The following is a 22,303-nucleotide window of genomic DNA, read 5'->3' on the forward strand; positions in this document are numbered from 1 at the left end:
CTGATGAAATGACTGCAGTTCACTTCTGAGAAAGATCAAAAACCACAGAACACTACAGTGAGAATTTCAAACAACAATGAACTAAGGAACAGGTTTCACTTGGTACAAGGTTAAGGACTTATGGGCAACACCTTAGGCGTTGTATATGAACTGTCATTCAGACAAGCATACTGAGAGAAGCTATACTCAAGAAAGGCACTAAACTAGGTCCTTCAAATTTGCATCTATGAAAGTAAAATTACAAAGACAGATGGAGAAAAAAATAATCACAAAAGAGACCAAAATATCAATTTGAACAGTTCCATAGATAAACAACTATTGACTTAAAATTCAAAACAGCAAGTTGAGACCAGTCAGAAGATCTATTAAGGCAAAATAAAGAGTTCTAGGGGCAAAAGAACAGATCACTTTCAGAAGGTGATAAATTAATTTACAAAGTAACCTTCAAAAAAGACAAATATCTGAGATTTGCTTTATGTTGGAAGCCAAACATAACCACGTCAGGCATGCCCTAGACAACGGGAAAGACATGCAGAAACAAGCCACAAAAAAAACCTCCACTGTCAAAGAACACTAGGTGGCTGCAAAAAAAAGCTTAAAGTAATTATCAATATACAAAACATACAAATGGCAAAGAAACAAGAAGGGTACAAATGTAGCTGTACTCCTACAACTACATTTGATGACAAATTCTGAACGATGGCAGAACAGCATCAAATTATAGTCATTTGCAAAGATGTTTCTATATCACCTTGAAAACTAATTCACCATGAACTGTTCTTTTTTTCTCCCCACAATTTCATGCATAAGCTTACTATCTCAACATCCTAAAACTGTGTTGTTTCTAACTGAGCATCTCCCATCCATTTCTATTTTGTACCGCTCACCAGCAAATTATACATGTCAGAGAGAAGATATACACAGGAATTCACTTTCATAAGGTTTTGTCCCAAAAACCAGTTTTTCTTCAATCTAATGTACCTCTCAATGCATTCTGCATGTCACATATACTTTTTTCCCCAAGAAGTGCTTTGACTCAATATAGATTCTGAGAAAATGCCTCGTTATGCAGAAGTTACACCAATTTTATTTTATCTGGACTTTAAATCGTAATAAATCCCTTTTTATTAACGTAATAGATGCTAAGTTCCCACATTTACTTAATCCATTCCAAATAAATTGAAACTGTTCCAGGTAGAACAAAATGTACATCCATGCAATTTTTTTAGTGCTATAACTAAATTTATAATTGGATTGCAATTTATACTGGTTTATCTTTGCTCCCAAATTTAACTCTCTTCTGAAGAATCCAGGGTAAAAAAAGTGACAGTGACATAATATATGATTTCCTTATGTAAAACCTACTTCCCCTGCCCTTTTCAGCTGACAATAATGTACCATTAACCCTTGCTTACAGGGAATCTCATCTTGCTAAGACAAGAAGACTCTTGAGAACATGAAGATTATTATTACAAATACCATTCTGTGGTAGCCAGGATATAAAACAAGTATGTCAACAAACACAAACTGGCTTCAGTCATTCTACAATTACAGGACTTCACCTATTCACTTAAATTAATCTCTCTACCTATCTCAGTTTTGTACTGCAGAACTCAAATGTTTCAGAATATAGCTTGTTCTAGTTACAGGGGTCAGGATCAGTTTATCACTATGTGGGTATAACCAAAACTGTGTATTCTACACCCTCTATGTCATTTCTGATGGACTCTTAATAATGGATCATTTGCAGCAGCTGCCCGGCGCACACCTGACACCTTAGACTACAAGCGGGGAGTATTTTTTGTCTTCACACCAATGACTCAGCTGTGATAACTCCCCTCCAGAGAGGCATTAGCACCTTCACACCCAGCCTGAGGGGTCATCTCTGCTAATGGGCCATAATGAACTGGCATAACAGGCCAAAGATTTCAAAAATATCCCATGACTCAGAGTTAAATCACCCATTGTGAAACTTCCTGCTCTGGGAGAGGTGCCACCTGAATCTGAGCATACGTAATCTTGGGGTTTTGGGACTTCTGGTACCACTCCTCGGATCCAGAGGAGGACCAGAACTTCAACAGGACTGTGACTGCCACTCTTGACAAGACTGTGATCATCACTTCAACAGGATTGCAACCATCATCCAGACCAATAGGTTTTCCTTTTCATTTACTTTGCACCCAGTGCAGCCATGTGGTGCTCAGCACGGGGGTTGACAAACACTGTTCTGCTCTTGTCCCAGGGTGCTGGTTATACACCTGTCTTTGTGGGTTAAAACCAGTTTTCTCTGTATCATTGCATTTATTGTAATCTTTTTGTAAATTGTAACTCTGACTTGTAATCTCTCCTGAGTTGGGTTCATTTCTCCCACCGGTTTACTTATAAACCAACACAAGCTGAACTCAATTTTCAGCAAGTTAGGATATCCACTTCCCACTTGATAAATACTAAATCTCTAAAAACGTTCAGTGAAGCATGGAGAGCCTGGTCCAGGACAACCTCTATGGAGCTTTTGCTGCTTACTGTAAATCTCAGCAATAATACACTTTAAAAAAATAATTCCAGGTGAACTCTATTGTTAAACACCAAACTTAAGCAAAAACTATAAACTTTTTTCCAATATAATTGTCTTACGTATTCTTTAAAAGCTTATTAGCACCTTATTGAGTTGAAATATCCATTTTTAAGCTTGAAAAATTCTTTTTACATCCAGTCATCTTTGAGAAATTTAGCTAATTTAATTTGTACCAAACATGTCACCTAGCAAAATAAAGAATAAAATCAGCTTCGGTGTTGAGTGGGGAAAAGTGAGGACAGGGGATGGTTGTACATGTTTTTTTACAAGACATTGTATGAAACAAGGTTTTGTTCCTTCTGTATCCAAAATTAAAAACTCATGCTATAAAAAATTAAGTGAGTGTTTTAAAGCACTGGAGCTGAAGAAATGTAGCCACAAATGTATCTAAAACTAAATTAAGCTTACAAAGCAAAAGGGAATATAAACAGGATAGAAATCTATCATGTGGACAGCAGTTTAGGGAGCAGTTTCTCTGGTCTACTAAAATGGCATTTCTTCCTAGACACACAGAATATTCTGTTCTTTCAGGAAAAATTACAAACAAGATGAACAGAAAAAAGAACGGAAATTAAAGTAAAACAACTGTTAGAACTGCACAGCTAAAACCTGAATCTATTCTAAGATCACTTTTTAAAATAAGGGAAAATAGAAGGAAATAAAAAGAGATAGCTGTCAGATTAAACAACTGGCATAGATCATGGAATTCAATGAGCAGTAACAAAAGAGCTGCTATTTTAGAAGCTGTCAATCCAAGCTGCTAGGGATATTATGCCTGAAGTCATCTATCCTCCCAGACAGTATGAAGCTCAAAGTGCAGTCTTCCAATTGTTCTTAATTATTTAGGAATTTATTTTCTTACTTCAAATTAAAAAAAAAAAAAACCAACAAAAAAACCCCAAAAAAACCCAAAAAAAACCCCAAAAACAAAAACCAAAAAAAAACCAAAACCAAAACAAACAAACAAACAAAAAACCCCAAGATAAAAACAGGTAGTTGGACAACAGTGACAAACAGTTGAGATTTTAGGGAACTCTTTTTTTGCTAAAAGCAGAAAAAGGTGAGAAGTAACCATCTTGCTAAAAGGGCAATATACAAAACTATGAATTTTTAGAACCTAAGATGACATACAAAAGTTTCCATTTACACTCTAAACTTTAAAATATGTTGTTTTTCCACTCATTTTTTCAGCAATAGCACCTAATTATTTCAAAGGTATCTGAAATATCTTTCTGAGGTGAAAATTTTAAGTCACAGCTGGCATGAAGATTAATATTTCAAAGTGCTTAACTCAAACATCATTTCACCTCAATAAGTTTGCCACACCATAACAGGCAGTAGGTGAAACCCTCCAACATAACAGAGCTTCAAATCCCCAAGACCAGGTACGGGAAGAAGAGTTACTAGGCTAGCACATTAGATACTTCCTTGCAGAATGCCAAGATGGTAGTGTTCACCAGGAATCTGTGCAATATTTTTAGAGGCAGTTTGCATACCAGCTCTCCAATTCTTACATTGTTAGTCAACTTAATGAAGTTACAGGTATGCCATTGGGTTTACTGCTTTAACAGTAATTGTATGTTGATACTATTCATGCTATCATCAGTTTTTAATTGACAGTACATGTACCATGTGCATTATATAGACTAAATTATTAACACATTTATAATAATTCCTGAATTATTCTCCTACAACAGTGAAATATAGCTACAATTATGTACATTAGCTGAGGTCTGAAGAGACCTCTGGAGGTCATCTATTCTGAAATTACTGCTCACAGTGAGTTGATCAAGGCCTTGTCTTAAAAGATTTGGATGATTTCAAAGGGTTCTGACTCCAAAACCTCTCTAGGGAAACTGTTCTGGTGTTTGGTCACCCTCAGTTGATATACACTCACATTCATTTTCTCAGTTGATTCTCTGTACTTCAGTTTGTGTTCATTTCTTTTCAATCTGTCCCTTGGCATCACTGAAAAGCCTGGCTCATCCCCCAGCCAGGTATTTATACACAAGGCTAAAACATCCCAGGGGGCCCCTGGTGGTCTAGTGGTTAGGGTGCAGGACTCTCACCGCTGCGACCTGGGTTCGATTCCCAGCCCCCCGGGCAGATGGAGCTTGTCAGCCCTGTAAGGCAATCCATCTAAGAGAAGGTCACTCTAAACAAACCTACATCCTGAGACCCTCACTGCCACTGTCCAAGCTTGCTCGGCCCCGGCAGATGAACCTCAGGATTAAAGGGTGGGCTCAGTTCAGCGCACGCTGTGTCTTGCCTAAAAAATCCACTGCGCAGGCTCGAAGGGTCAATGACCTTTCCCAAATCTTCGCTCGCGAAGACTGGCCATTAAAACGTCCCAGAGCCTCCTCCTCTCCACGCTGAACAGTTCCACTTCTGTCAGTCCTTCCCCAGATATCAGACACTTGAGGCCTTTAATCAGTGTTGCAGTCATTTGCTGGACTGTCTCCAGAATGTCCAAGTCTCTCTTGCACTGGACAGCTAAGAATTGGACCCATCACTCCAGGTACTGAGCAGCGAGTGAAGGACCATCTCTCCCTTGACCTGCTGCCAGCATCCAGCTACTGCAGGCCAGGAAGCTGCCAACTTTTGCTGCAAGGGCCCACTGCTAGCCCACGGTCACCTTTTCTATCAGGACACACACAGAGAGGTCTTTCTGTGCAGAGCTGATTTCCAGACAGTCAGTCCAGCCTGTGCTGATACCTGGTTGTATTCCTCCTCAGGTGCAGGGTTTTGCATTCCTCTTGGTGGAAATTCATGAGAGTCCTACATGCCCATTTCTACAGCTCATCCAGGTCCCTGTGATATATCACAGCCACTCTTCCCAGATCTATCATCACCTACAAACTTGCTGAGGACAAACTTTGTGCCATCATCCAGATCATTAACTGCCTTGGTATCAATGCCTTTAGTATTGTTAATGCCTCCAGCTAGACTTCTGGCTGCTGATCACAACTTAAGCCAGTTTCTGGCAAACCCCTCTGTACACTTACTTAGCCCATACATGTCTAGAACACCTATGCCTAGAACAACCATGGGGAAAATGTCAAGTCTTGCTAAAGCTGAGATTATATTCACAGATCGTCCCACATCCACAGAACCAGTCACCACATTGTAGAATGTATGGTTTCCCCTTTGTAAATCCATCCCGATTACTTCCAAACATCTTTTTGTCCTGAAAAAGTTAAAAAAGGATTTGTACCATAGTCTTCCCAAGGACTGAAGCAGCCTTCTGACACTACATATTTTGGCACAGTAGTAGAACATAAAAAAACTCTATGTTTATTTATGAACATGAATTCATCTATAAAATTGTAGTCAGCACTGCTCATGTCCTACAAATTATTTAAATGAACATACAAAACAAATTGTTTCTATACCACACTGTTCTCTTCCTTAATTTTTTCTTCTGTTCTTACAGCAAACTCTTATTGCAAGTAATAAGAAAACATTTCTTATCAAACAACTTAACCGAATCATGACAGACTTAAAATATTGCAGAATAGAATTTTTCATTATAAATGGAAAATGGTATCTTAGCTCTGTGGTAAGCCACAATTGCGTTTAAGTATCGTTTTAGGATGGGAGAAAAGCCCAGGAAGATAAAACTCATATAGCCTTTAATTAATATACAGAGATACCAGGCAGATATAAACATCATTTATGCAGGGCGGGGGGGGACAGACCAAACAATTACTCCAGGGTTACTACTATATCTGTGTCAATTTTTGGTTTATATATAATTTATATATATATATATATTTCTCCATATATATTGATACTAATACATAAATAAAAACTTTACAAGAACTTCTCATGACAAAATTCCTGCAACTTTAGACCATAAGTACGTAACTCCTTACACAATGTGTTGCAGAGAGCAATTATTCTGTAGTTCTGCTGGAACCACAGCATAAAAAATAAGCAAGCCTAACTAACATTAATGAAGGCTTCACTATTGCTTTTTACAGTCAACTTAATTTATGGTGCAGTGTTCTATATTTGACACGATCAGGGAAGATCCATGTAGGATTAAAATACTGTATTTTAAGAAACATACACTGAAATTGTTCAGTTTTAACATCAAGAATAGAAATTTATAAATGGAAGCCTTAGAAAGCTTGTATTAGTATCAACTATAGAACAGAAACTTTAAAAATTCCATCAAACTGCAGCAAAACATTCCCAAGGTGTATTTTACATTGATAAACAACAAATAAGAATTTCTTTGCTGACAGGAAGAGTTTTATTAGAGAACAGGTTTAAAAAGCAAGCTGTACTAGTGCATGAAATAAGATTTAAGTTATTATGAAACTTCTAAAAGGCTTAAAAAACAGGCATCTTTTTTAGTCTTGTCTATTAGTTTTGCAAGATCCGGAGGAACAGTTCAGTAGTACCCATGCAGTACTATATCACAGAACAAAAGGAATTGTACACAGGAAGCAATTAAAATACTAAGGGAGTCTAAAGAAATCCACAATCAAACAGCATTGAGACTGACTGATAGACACTGGAAAAAATGAAACAGCACAAAAGCAGACAAAAGGCTTCAATCAGAAGCCTGCACCACCAAGTGGTTTGTGTTGTGTGTACTATATCAAAAACTGAATAATTTATATTAGACAAAAATCAGAATATTTTCAAGAAATCAGCTCAGTCTGGGAAATGCCAAAACATTGGCACTGTTTTGTCCTTAGATCAATATGGAAGATATATCTAGATGTCTAGTTTTAGAAAAGGCAGAGATTTTTAACTTTTCTTTCTAACTCAGATATTCAGCTTAGGCACCATAGCAGATCAGTTACTTTCACCATGCAAAATATAACAACTATGTTCAGGAGTGTGGTCCAGAACAACTGCTTTCCCTCCATTTCAAACAAGCAGATATTCCAGTGTAAAACACAGGACAGAAATGTAAAGGAGGAATTGACCCGAGTAAGGAAATTATCACCTCTTACAAAAAAATATTAATTCTGTACGTAACTACCAACATATTGTAGTTCTAACACTCACTTTAAAGTCTAGTTGCTGTGAGTGTTGCATCAAGTACCATTTTGCAGAACATGCTGAATCATCATCACATCTTTATCTTACTGAAACCATAAATGGAAATTATGATATTCTAAACTAGCAGCTTATCTGGCCATAGAAACTTCTCATCACCTGAGAGCCATCTCGTATGACTACCAATGAGACATTTCAAAGAGAATGACTGACTGGAAGCCACGCATGAACCATCAGAAAACCAAACAGACTTCACCAGCTATTTAATTCACTGGATTCCTCATTTCCCCAAAGTTTAAAAATAATTGGACCCAAGAACAGCTTAGAGCTCTGTCCTGCAAAAACAACTGCTGAAAAGCAGATAGTCTTTTATGATTAAGATGCAGCTGTGTAAGGGAACCAAGACTCATTATTAGTATCAGCCTTTGGTGCTACTAGCTAGAAGAACTTCTGAAAATATCACCTATACAACCTTTGAGACTCAAGGCTGAAGCCTTCAGGCACTATGAACGCAGTTTTCAAGGATTTGCAAAGGTTAATGGAATTACAAAACAGAGCTATGCAAATGTTACTGTTTCTTACAACTGACTGGCTGAAAGTTTGGTTTCCAAATACCAACTGTCTTATAAGGAGCACTGTCTTCTTTCCAAAGGGACATCACATCCCAGTATTAAATGAATGAGCTTATTTCTAGGGTATCCATTAGTCTAGCATAAAATAGGGAATTTGTTAAAACAATTCCAGATCTTTCAGAAAGTGTGCCTGAAGACGTCCTGCAGTTTACCACAGTTAGTGTTGCATCTCCTACTGGCAAAAGTGATTACAACTGAACTTCATAATAGAAAACAAACTCACACCTTTGTACTGAAGTGACTGACACCTCTTGAGAACAGTACTAGCCTGAAGTAATCTTACTACCTACTCACAGAAAAATTCTCAGAATTCAAACCAAGGCTTATTTCACTAAAGTAAGACTGAAATGCAACTTGTTTCCTACTTTCCTTTAGTTACACATTTTGCAATTTAGTCTTGGTCTAAAATATTAAAAAGCTACCATTTGACTTAGAACTTGGACACATATATATTCAAAGGGTATGAAGGCCATAAAAGCCAAGTAGCTCTTTTCCATACAGCTCAAAATCCCTATTTCTATTAGTGATTTTAAGTCAGATTTAATAGACATATATATAAAATATCTAACCCAGTGATTTACAGTTGTAAACAAGCAATCCATGCAACTATGAAAATTCAGAACTAGAACATAGCTTTAAAAATGAATACATGTTTTATACCTGTAGCAGAATTTTTCTTTGAAGAGAACTTCTTTTAAACTTCAGATCTCCAACTGAGATAATTTAAAAAAATTAATGCATTAACTCAAAAAAAACTTCATTAGTACATGAGACCCTCCATCTTCAGGAAAATTTTAATGTCTTACAAAAAAAATCTAGTTTGAGCTGTCAAGTGATCAGCATTTGTTCGTGTACCTCAGAGGGCATTTTTAAGAATAAACTGATATAGTCTTAATGATGGAGCTTTAAACTGAAATGTTAACTGACCTCTAGTGATAGCATTAAACACTTACTACAAAAAACCAAATTTTCCTTTTCTCTGCAGAAAAAAAGCTCTTTATATAGAGACTTGATGCCTTACCTCTAGGTCACAGCTGTATTCTGTGCCATCCAGAAGCATCACTTTACACTGCACAGTTTTGATTTTCTTGGGAGATTTCTGGGGAATGTCATCTGTTTTAATTTCAGCTGTCTGCACTTCTTTTGTTTCCCTTTTTTCCTTTTCTTCTTCGTTTTCTTCCTTTTTCTCTGCAACTTTCTCTACTTCCATTTCTTTACCATCTTCTTTGACAAGCTATATAAAACACAGTTAAACAATGACTGCAAGTCAGGAAGGTGGATGTTTTTAACTTGTACATTTCTTTTATAAGCTACTAAGAAATAAGACATTAATTTTTCATTAAAGTTATGCACATACTAGAAGCACGACAACCAGCACAAGTATTAAGGTCTTCCTTGGGGACCAGATATTCTAGCTCTCAAACCACAGAAGGTGCCTTTTTTCCTTTCCTTGAAATTAGATAATTTTTCTATGTTTTATTGCCTTTTTTTTTCCTAAGAGAAAGAACTCAAGAAGCTCCAGGAGTTATACTTAACTAAAACCTAGCATTCATTAAAGACAAGTGATACAGAATCACAGAGTGGTTGAGGTTTGTAGGGACCTCATGATCATCTAGTCCATTGTCGTTAGCCACTTTGGAGACCAAGTATTGGGCCAGATGGACCCTCACTCTGATGGAATACTGTTGTTCTCCAGCTCTTGTTTTATTACGTTTCTCTGAGGGAAATGGCTCATGCATTTCTAAAAATGAGTACAACAAGGAAAAAAAAACCTCCCCAAGGAAATAACAGGTACTTCACACCTCAAAATGTTTGCAGTCATTCAGTTTGGGAGCATGTCCTGCATCAGGCTAAGGGTTTGATCTCTGAGTAGAGATGTGGGGGTTTGCCATCCCTCTGGAAATCCAGCTAAACTGGACAAACATAGTTTGTCAAAAACTGTACTTCACTTGTTTTTGGGTTGGGTGTTTGTTGGTTTTTTCTGGTGGTTCTTTTTGTTTGGTTGGTTGGGGTTTTTTTGGTTTTTTGTTGTTTGTTTGTTTTCTGTTTGTTTGTTTGTTTCAAATTTCTTCAGATGATCCACAGGTCTCACCCTCATAAGAAGGTACATGCTTCCTTCCTACACAGAGACAGAGCTAATGCCTAGGCTGAGACGTGATTACCCATTCAATCCTTTCTGCTAGTAATGGGAAGAAATGTCAGAAATTTCCTCAGCATGTACTGCTAGAGAAAGGAGGAGGCAGGAAGAAGGGACCTACAATGATCATTTAGTCCAACTGCCTAGGGCCCCTCTAGGGGCACGTAGAGACATTTACCCAGGACCATATCTAGTTGAGGTTTTATTTTCTTCCCAGGTGAAGACTTCACAAAATCCACAACCTGTTTCAGTGTTTGACCCATCGCTTTATTATTCCTGGGAGGCCTATCCTCTGCACCATCATCACCTGGGCTACATCCTTTCCTTACCAAGTAAAGGTCCCATCACCATCACAGTAAAAAGAATTTGTTTGAGATTTGAGATGTAATGTCATGGTTTTTATTTGGGTCCATTGTTTTTTGTCATCTAACTGCATACGACATAGGTAAGATTCCCCTCGATCCTTCTCTTCCCCAGGCTGACTAGTACCAACTGTTCAGCCCCTCCTCATATAAAACATTCTCTATACACCTTATCTTTGGAAACCTAGAATATGAAGTTTGAATGTTAAGAACTGACATACAACTTCATAAAAATCAATACTGAAGCCTAGCTACTGGAGTAGCTATCATTTCTTCCCCCAATATGATACTAACAAAGCTTTGCATGAATTACATAAGTCATGAATTGGGTTTCATTAAAATTACTCTAAAGTATCTATGAGATTTCCCCACACGTACCTGTGGTGTTTCAGCACTGCTGACAGACTGTTTTTCCTTGTCATCTGCTTTAGCATTGTGGTGATTTTCAGCTGCTTCTTCCAAGCTCTTTCTTGGCTGAGCCACCCCCTCTGGTGTCTGGCTTTCGCTTTCTTCAATTACTTGTTCTTCCCCTGTGGCCTTTTTCTTGGGCTCATCTTTGGGCTCTGCCAAGGTGTATGATTTTTGTTTCTTAAGCCAGGGGGGAAGGAAACGAGAAATACCCTTGCTTTCAGGTGAAGCTTTTTGCTTCTTCTGGCTACTTGGACTACTTTGGCTAGTTGGTTCTGGGAGAGAAGAATCTTGAGCTTCTTCAGAGGATGCTTCCTTGGACTTTTGATTTTCTGGAGTCTCTGATGCTTCTTCAGGCTTGTCCTTGGCTTTGTCTGGTCCCAGCTGCTCAGAATCTTTCTTTACTTCAGTCTCTGAGCCAACTTCAGTTGTCATTGTCACAACTGACACTAAAAAAAGGAACAACAAAAACAGTTTTGTTACACAGCATCACTACTTTTACTGACTAATTATTTGCAGTATTTTGGAAACTCTTGTAGATTATTAAACTTATTAGGGTTAAAGAAATACTTCTTTTCAAATTCTCAGTTCACAAGTAAAACCAGTCCACTAAAACTTAGTGCTCTGCAGGTACAGACTTGTAAAAGACCAGGCTAGACAGATACATCTAGAAATAGTTTCCTTCTCCTTGATAAAAATTTAAGTGTGCTCACTGAAATGCATTTGTCTTTTATGTAACTTCAGTTCTCTTTCTACTTGGTGCCTCGGCTGACCCAGAAACTGAAAATTTCAAAGAGTATCCACCTTCTCCAGTAAAACTAGCAGATACAACCCCCTTACTATTCAGTGATGCTTACCAATTTGAAAGAAATTGTTGGAAGAAAATGAAAGAGCAAGATTACCAAAGAACAGGACAAAAGGATAGTGAGCACTAGACTGAATATAAAAAAAATTGGAAATTATAAGTCAGTGATACTATTGAAGTTAATAATAATGCTGGCAAGCATACTTTTTTACATTAACATTGTGTTCTTAATCAGGAGTTCATATCAAGCAACAAAAAAATCATACATAATGCTTATACTCTCATCACTTTTAACTACTCTTCCTTCAGTGAAATTAAAGACAGATCATAATACTGTAACAACAGGATATGCAATAATAATAATTAATCTTAACATTAGTAATATGTATTGAAAAAACATTAACTAAAATGAACAAATTTTGTTATCTGCATGGCACTGGATTTTGCTGCATTGCTTTGAAAATGTAATATAACTATTTTTTATCCAATGTATTGAAGTGAGTCAACAAAAATAAGCATGTGAGGGTCCAACACAAGTTTAAAATAGTTGGATTCCATTAGATGTACTGGCATTTTTTTTACACCCTTCTGAAAACAACTAATTTTAAACTGATGGTCTGTTTGTCTGGCCTGAAGTTTAGCAGGTTACTTACAACATAACATTTTTATCTTTACAACATTGGACCCTCTTCATTACAACTGATGGTGATCACTGCATGCTTGTAGAGTCAAGAGGCTATTAGTTCAGGACTCCTGCTAAACTCAACAGCTGTTGCCTCACCCCTGCCCAAAAAAAAGAGTCAAGTAGGTTATCTAGTTCAGGCTGAATGCAATTAACTCACTCAACACTTTTAACTGCACTTGGAAGTCAACTGGGAACTAGTTTAGGTCATAAGGCAGCAGCAATACTTTGCCTCCAGCTTTCCAAATCACATTCACAGGCAGTCAGAAATAGTTAAACTAAGCTATTCCCAAGGAGGGGGGAAAAAATTAAGGAAGTTAATAGATGCCTAAATATACAAGAGAAGCCATTTTGACAAAAGAGATGAACAAAGGAAACAATCTTGACAGTTACCTTATAAAGAAGCTTAGACACAGGAGCCTTGAACTATTACAAATTCATATTAAGTAAGCTTCTTGAGACCCAATGTTGTGGGTGTTTCTTTGTTCAGCACTTAATATTTCACCATCTAAAACCAAAACGTTCCCCTATGGGGAAATGTAAATGAAAAGTGAGTATCTTTACTAGTACACTAGAGACTTCTAAATATATTTCAAGCTTAAGTATTACAGTTATGTAATTTCTATCACTTTTAATAAAATACTTGAAGTTTTATTAATATTAATAAAGCTCGTTGTGATACAGTAGTAAACATCATCTAAGTATTATTTATCTCAGAGGTAACAGGCCTCTGAAAGGCAGCTTTCCATTTGACGGTTGAGATTCACGAATTTGCTATTTAAAGCCATGTACTAGTATGCTAGTTTTAAAGCTACTACTAGTCAAATTACATTTTGCTATCACCTTGGAATTTTACAAAGAAATGCTGTTGTTCTTTCCTAATGATAGGTTATCTATCTTAATATTATAATGTAAAATTTTGTTATCAAACCAAAAAATAAATATATATAGAAAATGAAAATCACTTTTCCTGAGAGAAAAATCAAAATCTCTGCTGATTAGTGAATAACAATCCATGCTGCTTAATAAATTCAGGTTTCATTACTAACAGAGATGGTGTGATTTTTTTCCACATATAGCTCTAAAATAGAACTAATTCCTTCTCATAAAGTAGCTAAAACAATTTCAGAAAAATTGATAAGCAAATCTTCAAAGAAGTACAGGAAAACCACTATACTTCCTGCATGCTTTTTTACTTTTCAAAATATGAAGAAATGCATAAAATAAATGTACAAACTAATAAAAATTCATTATCTACCACTCTCAAATTTAAGATCACATTTTGGTTATATGGTCAAAAGGAGACATCTCCAGAAAATTCCTTTGAACTGAGTAAAGTAAACACATTGCTATGATATTGTTCTAACAATCAAAAAAACTGAGGACATCAAGTTTACACATCTTAACTGATTAAATTTAGACAGGAAAGCAGTGGGTGGTACAAACTTGCTCAGTGTGAAATAACAAAGGTTCTGCATCTCAATGTGTCCAGGTTTTCATAAAGTTATAGTTAAAAGGAGAACTCGGGTTTATACTGCAGAAACAAGGGAACCTTGTTACAGCCCCTGTGCTGTCTGAATAGGTCTGTCCATGTCCACTTAAAGCCTTCATTCGATGCCCACTGCAGAAGGCAGTTTCTTTCAGGAGCTCAGTTTCATATAAACTCGTTTCCAAGGAGAAAAAAATTAGGAATAGAGAGGAAATACCTACAAAACAAAACACACCTGTTTCCTAAGCCTGTATATTTCTTTATACTCCCAGTAGTCTGAATGAACTGTGAAGAAGTAGATGAATTTACTGAACAAGGGCACTGACCAACAGTACAAAGGCATAGTTTTCCCAAAATGCCTACCTGCTCTACTACATAACCTTTTTTCCAGAGTTGCATTTTAGCATGGATTAGTCACCCTTCGAGGAACAGAAAACTGGGTCTACCTACCCTCCCCATACTCCCTATCTCAATGCTTTGTCCGATCCTCCAGTGCTGTACTTCACCAAAAAACAGAGATAGGAGAGACAAAACACTGGAGTTCTGCCATCAGTCTACTACTGCAGTTTGTAAAGCCTGTGATGTTACTTTCACTGTAGTCAAGCAGATCACGTAATCGCCGTTTTCCGGAAAGGGTTTTTTCCTGATCCCCTCCTGCACTGATAGCAAAGATCTCACAAGATCCCACCCAGCCAATAATGCGCCAGAAAGAAAATGGAAATAAAAAGCAGACAGCATTTGTCTCAGTCTGAGAAGAAATAAATCAAATTAGATTGAGAATTCAGAGTTCTAAATTTCAATCGTGTTCTCTTCCTCTCCTGTCTCCAAGTAAACTCTCATTTGCTCTTACTACACAGTATTAAGCACAGTATATATTTTTGCCCCTATAATTTTCTTAAGCTCTATAACAGCTGCAGCAGGATAGGGTTCTCCTCATCTCACCTTTTTTGTATTGCAAGGTAACATTAAATCCATATTTCATTTTGCATTGAGAAAAGAGAATAAGAATATTGCAGCAAGAGTAGACAACAGAGAAGGAATCTTAAGGGAGATGCTCAAATAGAAGTATTACCAATAATCTGAACAGAGAGGGAAAAATCTTGATAGATTTTGCAATTGATATTAAACCCATGCACATTAAAACAAGTGATAACACCTGTATCTTTTGTAATCCTCCAAAAAACTTGGCTCATGCAGATTGAATGTCTACCCAAACTGCAAGGACCAAGGTGGGGGTGGGATGGCAAAAAGTACTAGAAACAATGTGGCAATTGCTGAAGAGAAAATGACTTTGTTAAAACAGGTCACACTTTATCAGGGAGCAGATAATCTGCCCTAATCATAACTCTACAACTTCCCCAAGCAAGGGTGCTGATCAGGAAGCAACCAAGGACAACAGATATTCTCTCTCCTCTCCATTCATCCCTTCCTCTCTATTTTTTATTCCACTGAGAAGATACTAATGCTGGCCAGAGTTGAGGCCTGAAGGCTGAGCAGAATGCTAAATTCTTTCCTTACCACTCTTTCCTCTCAAATATACAGATTGGTCAGCTGGTTGATACCTTTCTTCCAGTTCCTAGCAGCAATTCTTGAAATGCAGTTTTCTGACCAGAAGGATTCCTAACACTATAGGTAAGATATAAAAAGAAGACATACCAAGTATAACACGAAAGAAAAAAAAAGGCGAGAGAAAGGGAAAGAAAAACAAAAAAATAATAGTTCCAAGATCACAGACAATGTTGAGCTAAAACCAGCTGCCATGAAATGAAGCTTTCTATGATGATCCACTTTTTAATTCACTGCTTCTATGATGGCATTTCTTATTTATCAGCACAGATGAACAAACCAAATCCTTTTCCCATACGTTTCTGGATCTCATTTTACTTATTTTCTGAGTACATAAAAGTAGAAAAAAGTAGAAAGAGGTAGTCGTAAACTTTTCTTTTTTCAGTTTGCCACTGAAATTTATAGCAAACTCAAGAAATAAAAATTGCTTTGATAGTTATACCTCCACAGGAGGTATAGGATTCACAGATAAACCATCATGTCATAGAAGAAAAAAAAAAAGAAATTATCAACCTACTTCTTCTGAAATAAAGTTTAGCTCAGTGCACCTAAAAGCCATGTATTTTCCTGGAGCACCATATTTATTTTTAAAATTGTTACCTTCATAAATATTCCAAATACTCTGAAGCACAGCAGAAGACTGCTCCAGATTTCCGAGTTTGTTAGGACACATCATTTATATCAACAACAAGCTTGCTGCTTTCAACACATAAGATTTGTTGATGTAAAAACCATAAAAAAGTAAAATCCTAGCTGGAATAGTCATTCAAATTTTAGAGTGTAAACGAGTCTAGTTTAACCAGTAGGTAACACATGAGGAAACCAGGTACTATACCTAGAAGATATTTTCAAAGGCATAAATTATTTTCTGATGAGTAAAATAATTTATATTTCAAATCAGGCTGAATGTACTAACTAAATAACCTTATTTTAGATTTTTTAAATTTTAAAACTTGTATTTTATCACCAGTATGTAAACAAGAAAACTCATGGCATCCCATAGTTCTGTGTAGCATCGTTTTGCTGAAGGTACCGATATAACCAGTACACATTCTATTAGCAGAAAAAGCAAAAAGTTAATCCAATTTCTCCATTTAGTTATTGTTTAGATGGATTACTACAATTGCAAAGACATGGAGTGCTGGGAACACAAAGGAATAAATTAACAACTCAAGAAAGCAGTTTTCAGTTTTGAGATCCTTAAGAAAGCAAAAACATCCCTAAAATCAGCTTAGTTATATCAACCTGACATTTACATCACGTGGTTCCCAATTAAATATTGTTCTCTGGTCAAATATCAATCCAAGAGAGCCCCAGTTCTCCCATGGGAACTTGCATCCTTACCTGTATTTATAAAGACACAGAACCATATATACACACAAATATACTTTGAAAATTGAATTTAATAATTTGGATTACATTAATTTTTAAGCACATTCCTAAAAAAAAAAATAGATGAGACTAAAGACAAAGATCAACACTTTAGCAAACTACTTAACACGATAAAAAAATTTTACAACAGTAAACCCACAGGAAATGGGTATGTCTTACATGCATAAAATCTAATCACCTATTTTTGAATGATTATTCAAAGATGATCTCTAGCAATTAAACTCAAATCTAGGTATTCACACACCAAATGTGACACTGTTTCAGTTTGCTCCTTCCCTGATGACCACTGTGCATAAAAAAAAAAAAAAAATCAAGGTTAACTGCAGAAACTAAAGAGACAGACAGCAGAATTGGCTTTTTTATGAATCTCTGCAGTAGCCCCAGGGCAGAAGGCTGTCAAAGCCCATTGGTTTCCCAGGCTGCGATGAGACCACTGGAGCTGGGGCCTGAACTCATCTTATGCTGTTATGGCTCCTCTTCGTAGGCTTAGAAGGTAACACTTCGATAAACAAGAACAATCCTATATGCCACATATAGCAAAAAACCCCTCAAATTCCTTCTTTTAAAGCTTTACAGTTCATGGAGAAGCCTTAAGCAATAATCCAGGTGACTAGACAACTAAACCTGTGTTATGATTCAGACTTTTGCCTTTGTAATAATATCTCCTACTAAAAATAATTTTTCCCAAATGTAAGCCAACTAAAAGAATCACCCTTTCTCCTCATGATTCTGCTTCCTAAACTGGAAGCTCATTCACAAAGAGGTAACCAGGTGACATTGCCAGTCTGTATATTGGTCAGCAGATGGTGCCATAATAGTTCTAAAAATCAGTAGCATGTTTCAAAAGGTCAAACTTTAAACAGCAACAATATTCCAATTTCAAATGTAACTCTCAAATTATGACAAGTAATGGAATGCTTTCATAGATGTGTTAACATAATGAGTATTAACATATTTTAATAAATATAACTTCAGAGCCAGACAGTGAATTACAAGTCCATGACAATACAAATTAGTTACACTAGTAACTAATTAATACAGCAACATGTGTTTCTAAATATATACACATATTCACATAATATCTAAGCTGATCTCCAAGAGCAGAAATGGCACAAAATTGTGTCTTCCCAAAAGATCCTATACCTATCAAATCTAGTTTCCAGGGAATTACAGGCATATCACAGTGGCTAGCAGCCCCAGAGTTAATAGAAACTACACTCATAAGCATCCTTTTATGTAGATAGTGAGATCACTATTCAAAGTAACACGTATTTCATTAGCCTTCATGCCATCACACACCTGATTATTTGCAAACATGTAATGTTTCTCTCCCAGATACATTCTTGTCTTTATATGAATATTGAAATATCATTAAGTACCTAGAACTAATTTTGTACTGCAAGAAAATTGTAGATGTCACCATTCCCTGCAATACACAGAATACAGAGAACTTACGAGAAAAACACTAACAACTTCCTATATAGGATGATGAGAACTTAAAAGGTAGTTCTGAAACAACAATGTAAGACAGGTAATTCTGAAAATTGCTATGAAGACAAAAAAAAAAAAAATAAAATCAAGGATTTAGATAGCAGATGAAATGTGACACAGAAAGCTACTTCTCTCTAAAATTGCAAAGTGAGTATTTGCAATTTTGATAGAATATTTTCACAATAAAACTATTATGCTGAAAAATTTCTGTAAAGCAACCCTAGGGAAGTCACCTAAACTTTGTAAACTCAAATCAGCATCCAGGAGCATTACTATTTCTCAGTATTCTTATTCCCATTAATGCAGCACAACACATATCTGTTACTCATCACTCAAGCACCTCATCATTTCATAGAAGACCTGCTGCAGGCCGTCTCCATATTGCCTAGTGAATAACTTGGTTATTGCAATCCAGACACAACTTTAAAGGCTTAGTTTTAATGGATAAGTCAGCTGAAGGGATACTTCTGATTTTTCCAGAAATATAATATTATGGAACATGAAAATAAGTGAGAATTCCTGAAACATTATTTTGTTAAAATTTCTCTCCTGACACTAGGTAGCAATCTAAAAATGTATAATAAAACATAGAAAATAAAATTAGAAAGTGCTGTTTCCCAAACTAAATAAAATGCATTGAAAACTGCATCATCTGTGTAAGAGACCCACAGAACATACAAAGCTCAACCCAAAAGCTTTCAACAAAATCAGAACATAAATACCTTTTAAGTGTTACACAGAGTCAAGCTGTGATGTCCCTATTGGAATCTGAGATTACATTTAAGCAAATATACATGCTGCAGCTCTTAGTGCTACCTATACCATATCCAAACATAACAGAAATGTGTTCCTTCTGTATTTGCAATCTACAAATACACTGTTATATCAAGGCAAAAAAATAAGTCTCAAAGAGCAACTTCATTTAAATCAAGAAATCTGTCTTAGCCAGAGTACATATGCAAATATACAATCTGTTTACGAAGTTAGCTTTGTGCTGTTCTCCAGTGCTGAAAGAAATGTTGTAAGCTGATGAGAATCCAACAGTCATTTTGAAAAGCTGTATTGAACAAGTGACCCCACCCAGGCCATGACATTGCTAGAGAAGGACATGCTGAAGTGGAAAAATGGGATTTAGTTCCAAATTCATTCCAGCAGCCAGAAAATGAACATGGATCAAGCGACAGCTCTGTTTTCCTGTTATCTGTCCAACAAACTAAGAACAACACAGGCTTTGAGAAAAATCTCTCTCCTATTTTTAAAATCAACTTTGCAAGTTTACGGTGGATTTTGAGTGTTCACATTAAACGCTCAAGATAACCATAATTTTAGAGATTAAAACCAGCAGTGAGCATTCATTTGTTCTAAGGAATGCTGTACCTCCTATCTCCATTCCTATCCTTCCTCTTTATCCCACCTCACCAAACCAGTACCACAATTTCACTGAAGCACAGATGAACATACATTTTTTTTTCCAATTCTTATTAAAGAAACCAGGGGGATGGACACCAACAATCCTGTTTGGGTTCTGTAAATTATTTACCTTGTTCTGATTTGGAGGTGATTGATTTTTAGATGCCACAATAAAAAAAAAATTCCATTTTCAACTTTCATCCTTTCTGTTTATAATGTATTGGCAAAACTAAAAACAGTTTCTTTTTATACTGACAATATTAAGTTCACTCTCATATACAGTGTGCTTCCAAGGCACTTACAATAAAATGGTTAATCAAAGCACCTCCGAACTCAGTGAAAAATAACGTACTAGTATTTTTTGTACTGCAAACTGAGAGGCCTCAGCGTAACAAAGTTCCCGGATGCTGGAATTCCAGATGCGCATTATTGTTCTGACAAGTATCTATTTCCTCTTCAGTGGAAGTCATACAGAGAATTATTACCCTCTCACATGTTTAGGAAGTGTACAACAGCATGCAAAAAGAGGAATCTCTGCAATACCAGGATTCAACGTCAGGAAGCAACCAGCCTGTGCTTTTGGTGGTGACAGACCTGAACAAGCACATTTAAAAGTCATTTCCATAAGCAGAGATAACCAGTAACTTTATTTCACTAGTACATTGAGGCTGAATATCATACAGATGTGGACACTACTGAGATCACATCCAAAACGCCTGTTAGCTTTTTATTTTAGCTAATCCAACTTAGGAACAACGGCTAGAAACCAACTAAAAAATGTATTAAGAAAGTTTACTCTGTCATGTGCAAGGCTAGAGTTCAATAAACAAATGCTGTTTACAAAGGTTTTAGGATGTAAACATAGCCACAAAAAGTATCTTTTTTAGTAGCAACATCGATTTTGTATATCCACTTTAAAGGTGGCTTTATTTTTGCATCATAGAGGGCACAGTTCTCTTCAGCAAGCCACTTTAACAATACTGATTGACGTTTGCCATTATCAAGGGAAACAAAGTTGGAGGAAGTGACAATAAAATTATAAAGTCTTTTATACAGAGGACATGTATAGAATCTTCTCCTGCCACTAATTTTTTAATGTCCATTTTCCTGAATCAGGATGCAAGTTTAAACACAAAAATTGGTACTGCTACCACTTCCCACCAATAACAAAATCAAATACTTGATTAAATGGCGTACCTGGCAATTAATCTTAAACTAGCTTAGTCCAAATTCAAAATAAGTGCAAAGTTTCAGGCTATATGGTGAAGTATTTTTGGACTTCTGCAGGTACATTGTAGCTGTCTCTTTGCTGGGTATGTTCCTACCAGTATATGAATCAACTGTGAAGGACCTGCAGAGATTTTAATGCACATGCAAGTAAGTAAACCCAGGCTACTAACTGTATACCACATTTTACAAAAAAAACCAAAAAACCCCCAAAAAACCCAAAACAACAAAAAACCAACAAAAAAACCCAAATAAACCCAAACACAACCAAAAAGAAAACCCAGACACTACAAATTAAAAATAATTAAACAGGATAATTCTCAGCTCCTGCTGCAATGAATAAATGCTATTCCATATTCCCTGACTACTATCCCACATTCCTCAAAACTCAGAGGTTAGCCACCTTAAGATGTCTTGTGTCAGTACTTTAATTTTCATGTTTGCAGCTAGCATAAGTTAACTAAGTCTTCTTTCATGTGCTACTGGAACAGAAGTATTTCCTTGAAAAAGCAGAAGCAATTTTGCTCAGTGTTTCCCATCTACTCCGAATAATTATAATGCACCTCAAATGATATATGTAAAGCACAACACTGCAAACTATTTCCTACACACTTAGGTTTACTGGAACACATAAAGTACTGAAACTACAGATAATACTGCTCTTCGAAAAAGTATGCATCTACTGCTCCTGTGGGAATTAACCCTGCCAATCCCAAGCAACAAAAAGCAGTGGAGATGCCTCTTTGCTGAGCAAATAAAACTGGCAGCCAAAACTTCATCACTCCCATGGGCTCTTCTGAATGCTGGTATTTGATCAGAAGAGTGAAAACACGAGCAACTTTGTAAAAGTTTCCTGCTTTTCACGGCAGTGGCTTCACAACTAACACTGCAACCACTGCCACATCTCTGGGCTAGACAAAGTGAAAGAAGCCTAATTAGTTTCTGAATCTAGAGGTCAGAAACAAGTGTAACGGAAGAAAAAAAGGCAAAAGATAGTGTTAATAATGCTTGGTTTGTCCCTAGACTTCAGCACTTAACATATTTATTAGTCATGTAAGTGCTTTAGCTGTTTTGAGCTTTTTGGAAGGACATTCCCAGCATGAAAGATTGT

The 22,303-nt window shown here is 36.4% G+C and overlaps 1 protein-coding gene across 23 annotated transcripts in view; it reads right to left on the bottom strand.

The window, feature by feature from the left end:
- Nucleotides 1-22,303, bottom strand: part of EPB41L2 (erythrocyte membrane protein band 4.1 like 2) — a 117,347-nt gene that overhangs the window by 57,954 nt on the left and 37,090 nt on the right. For 15 of the 23 annotated variants that reach the window (XM_017828537.1, XM_017828489.1, XM_017828527.1 and 12 more), the window contains 3 exons: nt 12,589-12,718; nt 11,101-11,579; nt 9,245-9,457 (listed from right to left, as the gene is read on the bottom strand). In XM_017828537.1, the coding sequence (XP_017684026.1) occupies nt 9,245-9,457; nt 11,101-11,579; nt 12,589-12,598 (702 nt within the window). In that variant the 5' untranslated portion in view covers nt 12,599-12,718. Of the gene's footprint in view, nt 1-9,244; nt 9,458-11,100; nt 11,580-12,588; nt 12,719-13,010; nt 13,145-21,162; nt 21,317-22,303 lie in introns of those variants that run through there. The other 8 variants (XM_017828413.1, XM_017828444.1, XM_017828440.1 and 5 more) reach the window with 5 other exon arrangements.

The sequence above is a fragment of the Lepidothrix coronata genome, unplaced genomic scaffold (assembly GCF_001604755.1).
Source record: "Lepidothrix coronata isolate B3197 unplaced genomic scaffold, Lepidothrix_coronata-1.0 Scaffold5, whole genome shotgun sequence".
In the NCBI taxonomy this organism is placed as follows: Eukaryota; Metazoa; Chordata; class Aves; order Passeriformes; family Pipridae; genus Lepidothrix; species Lepidothrix coronata.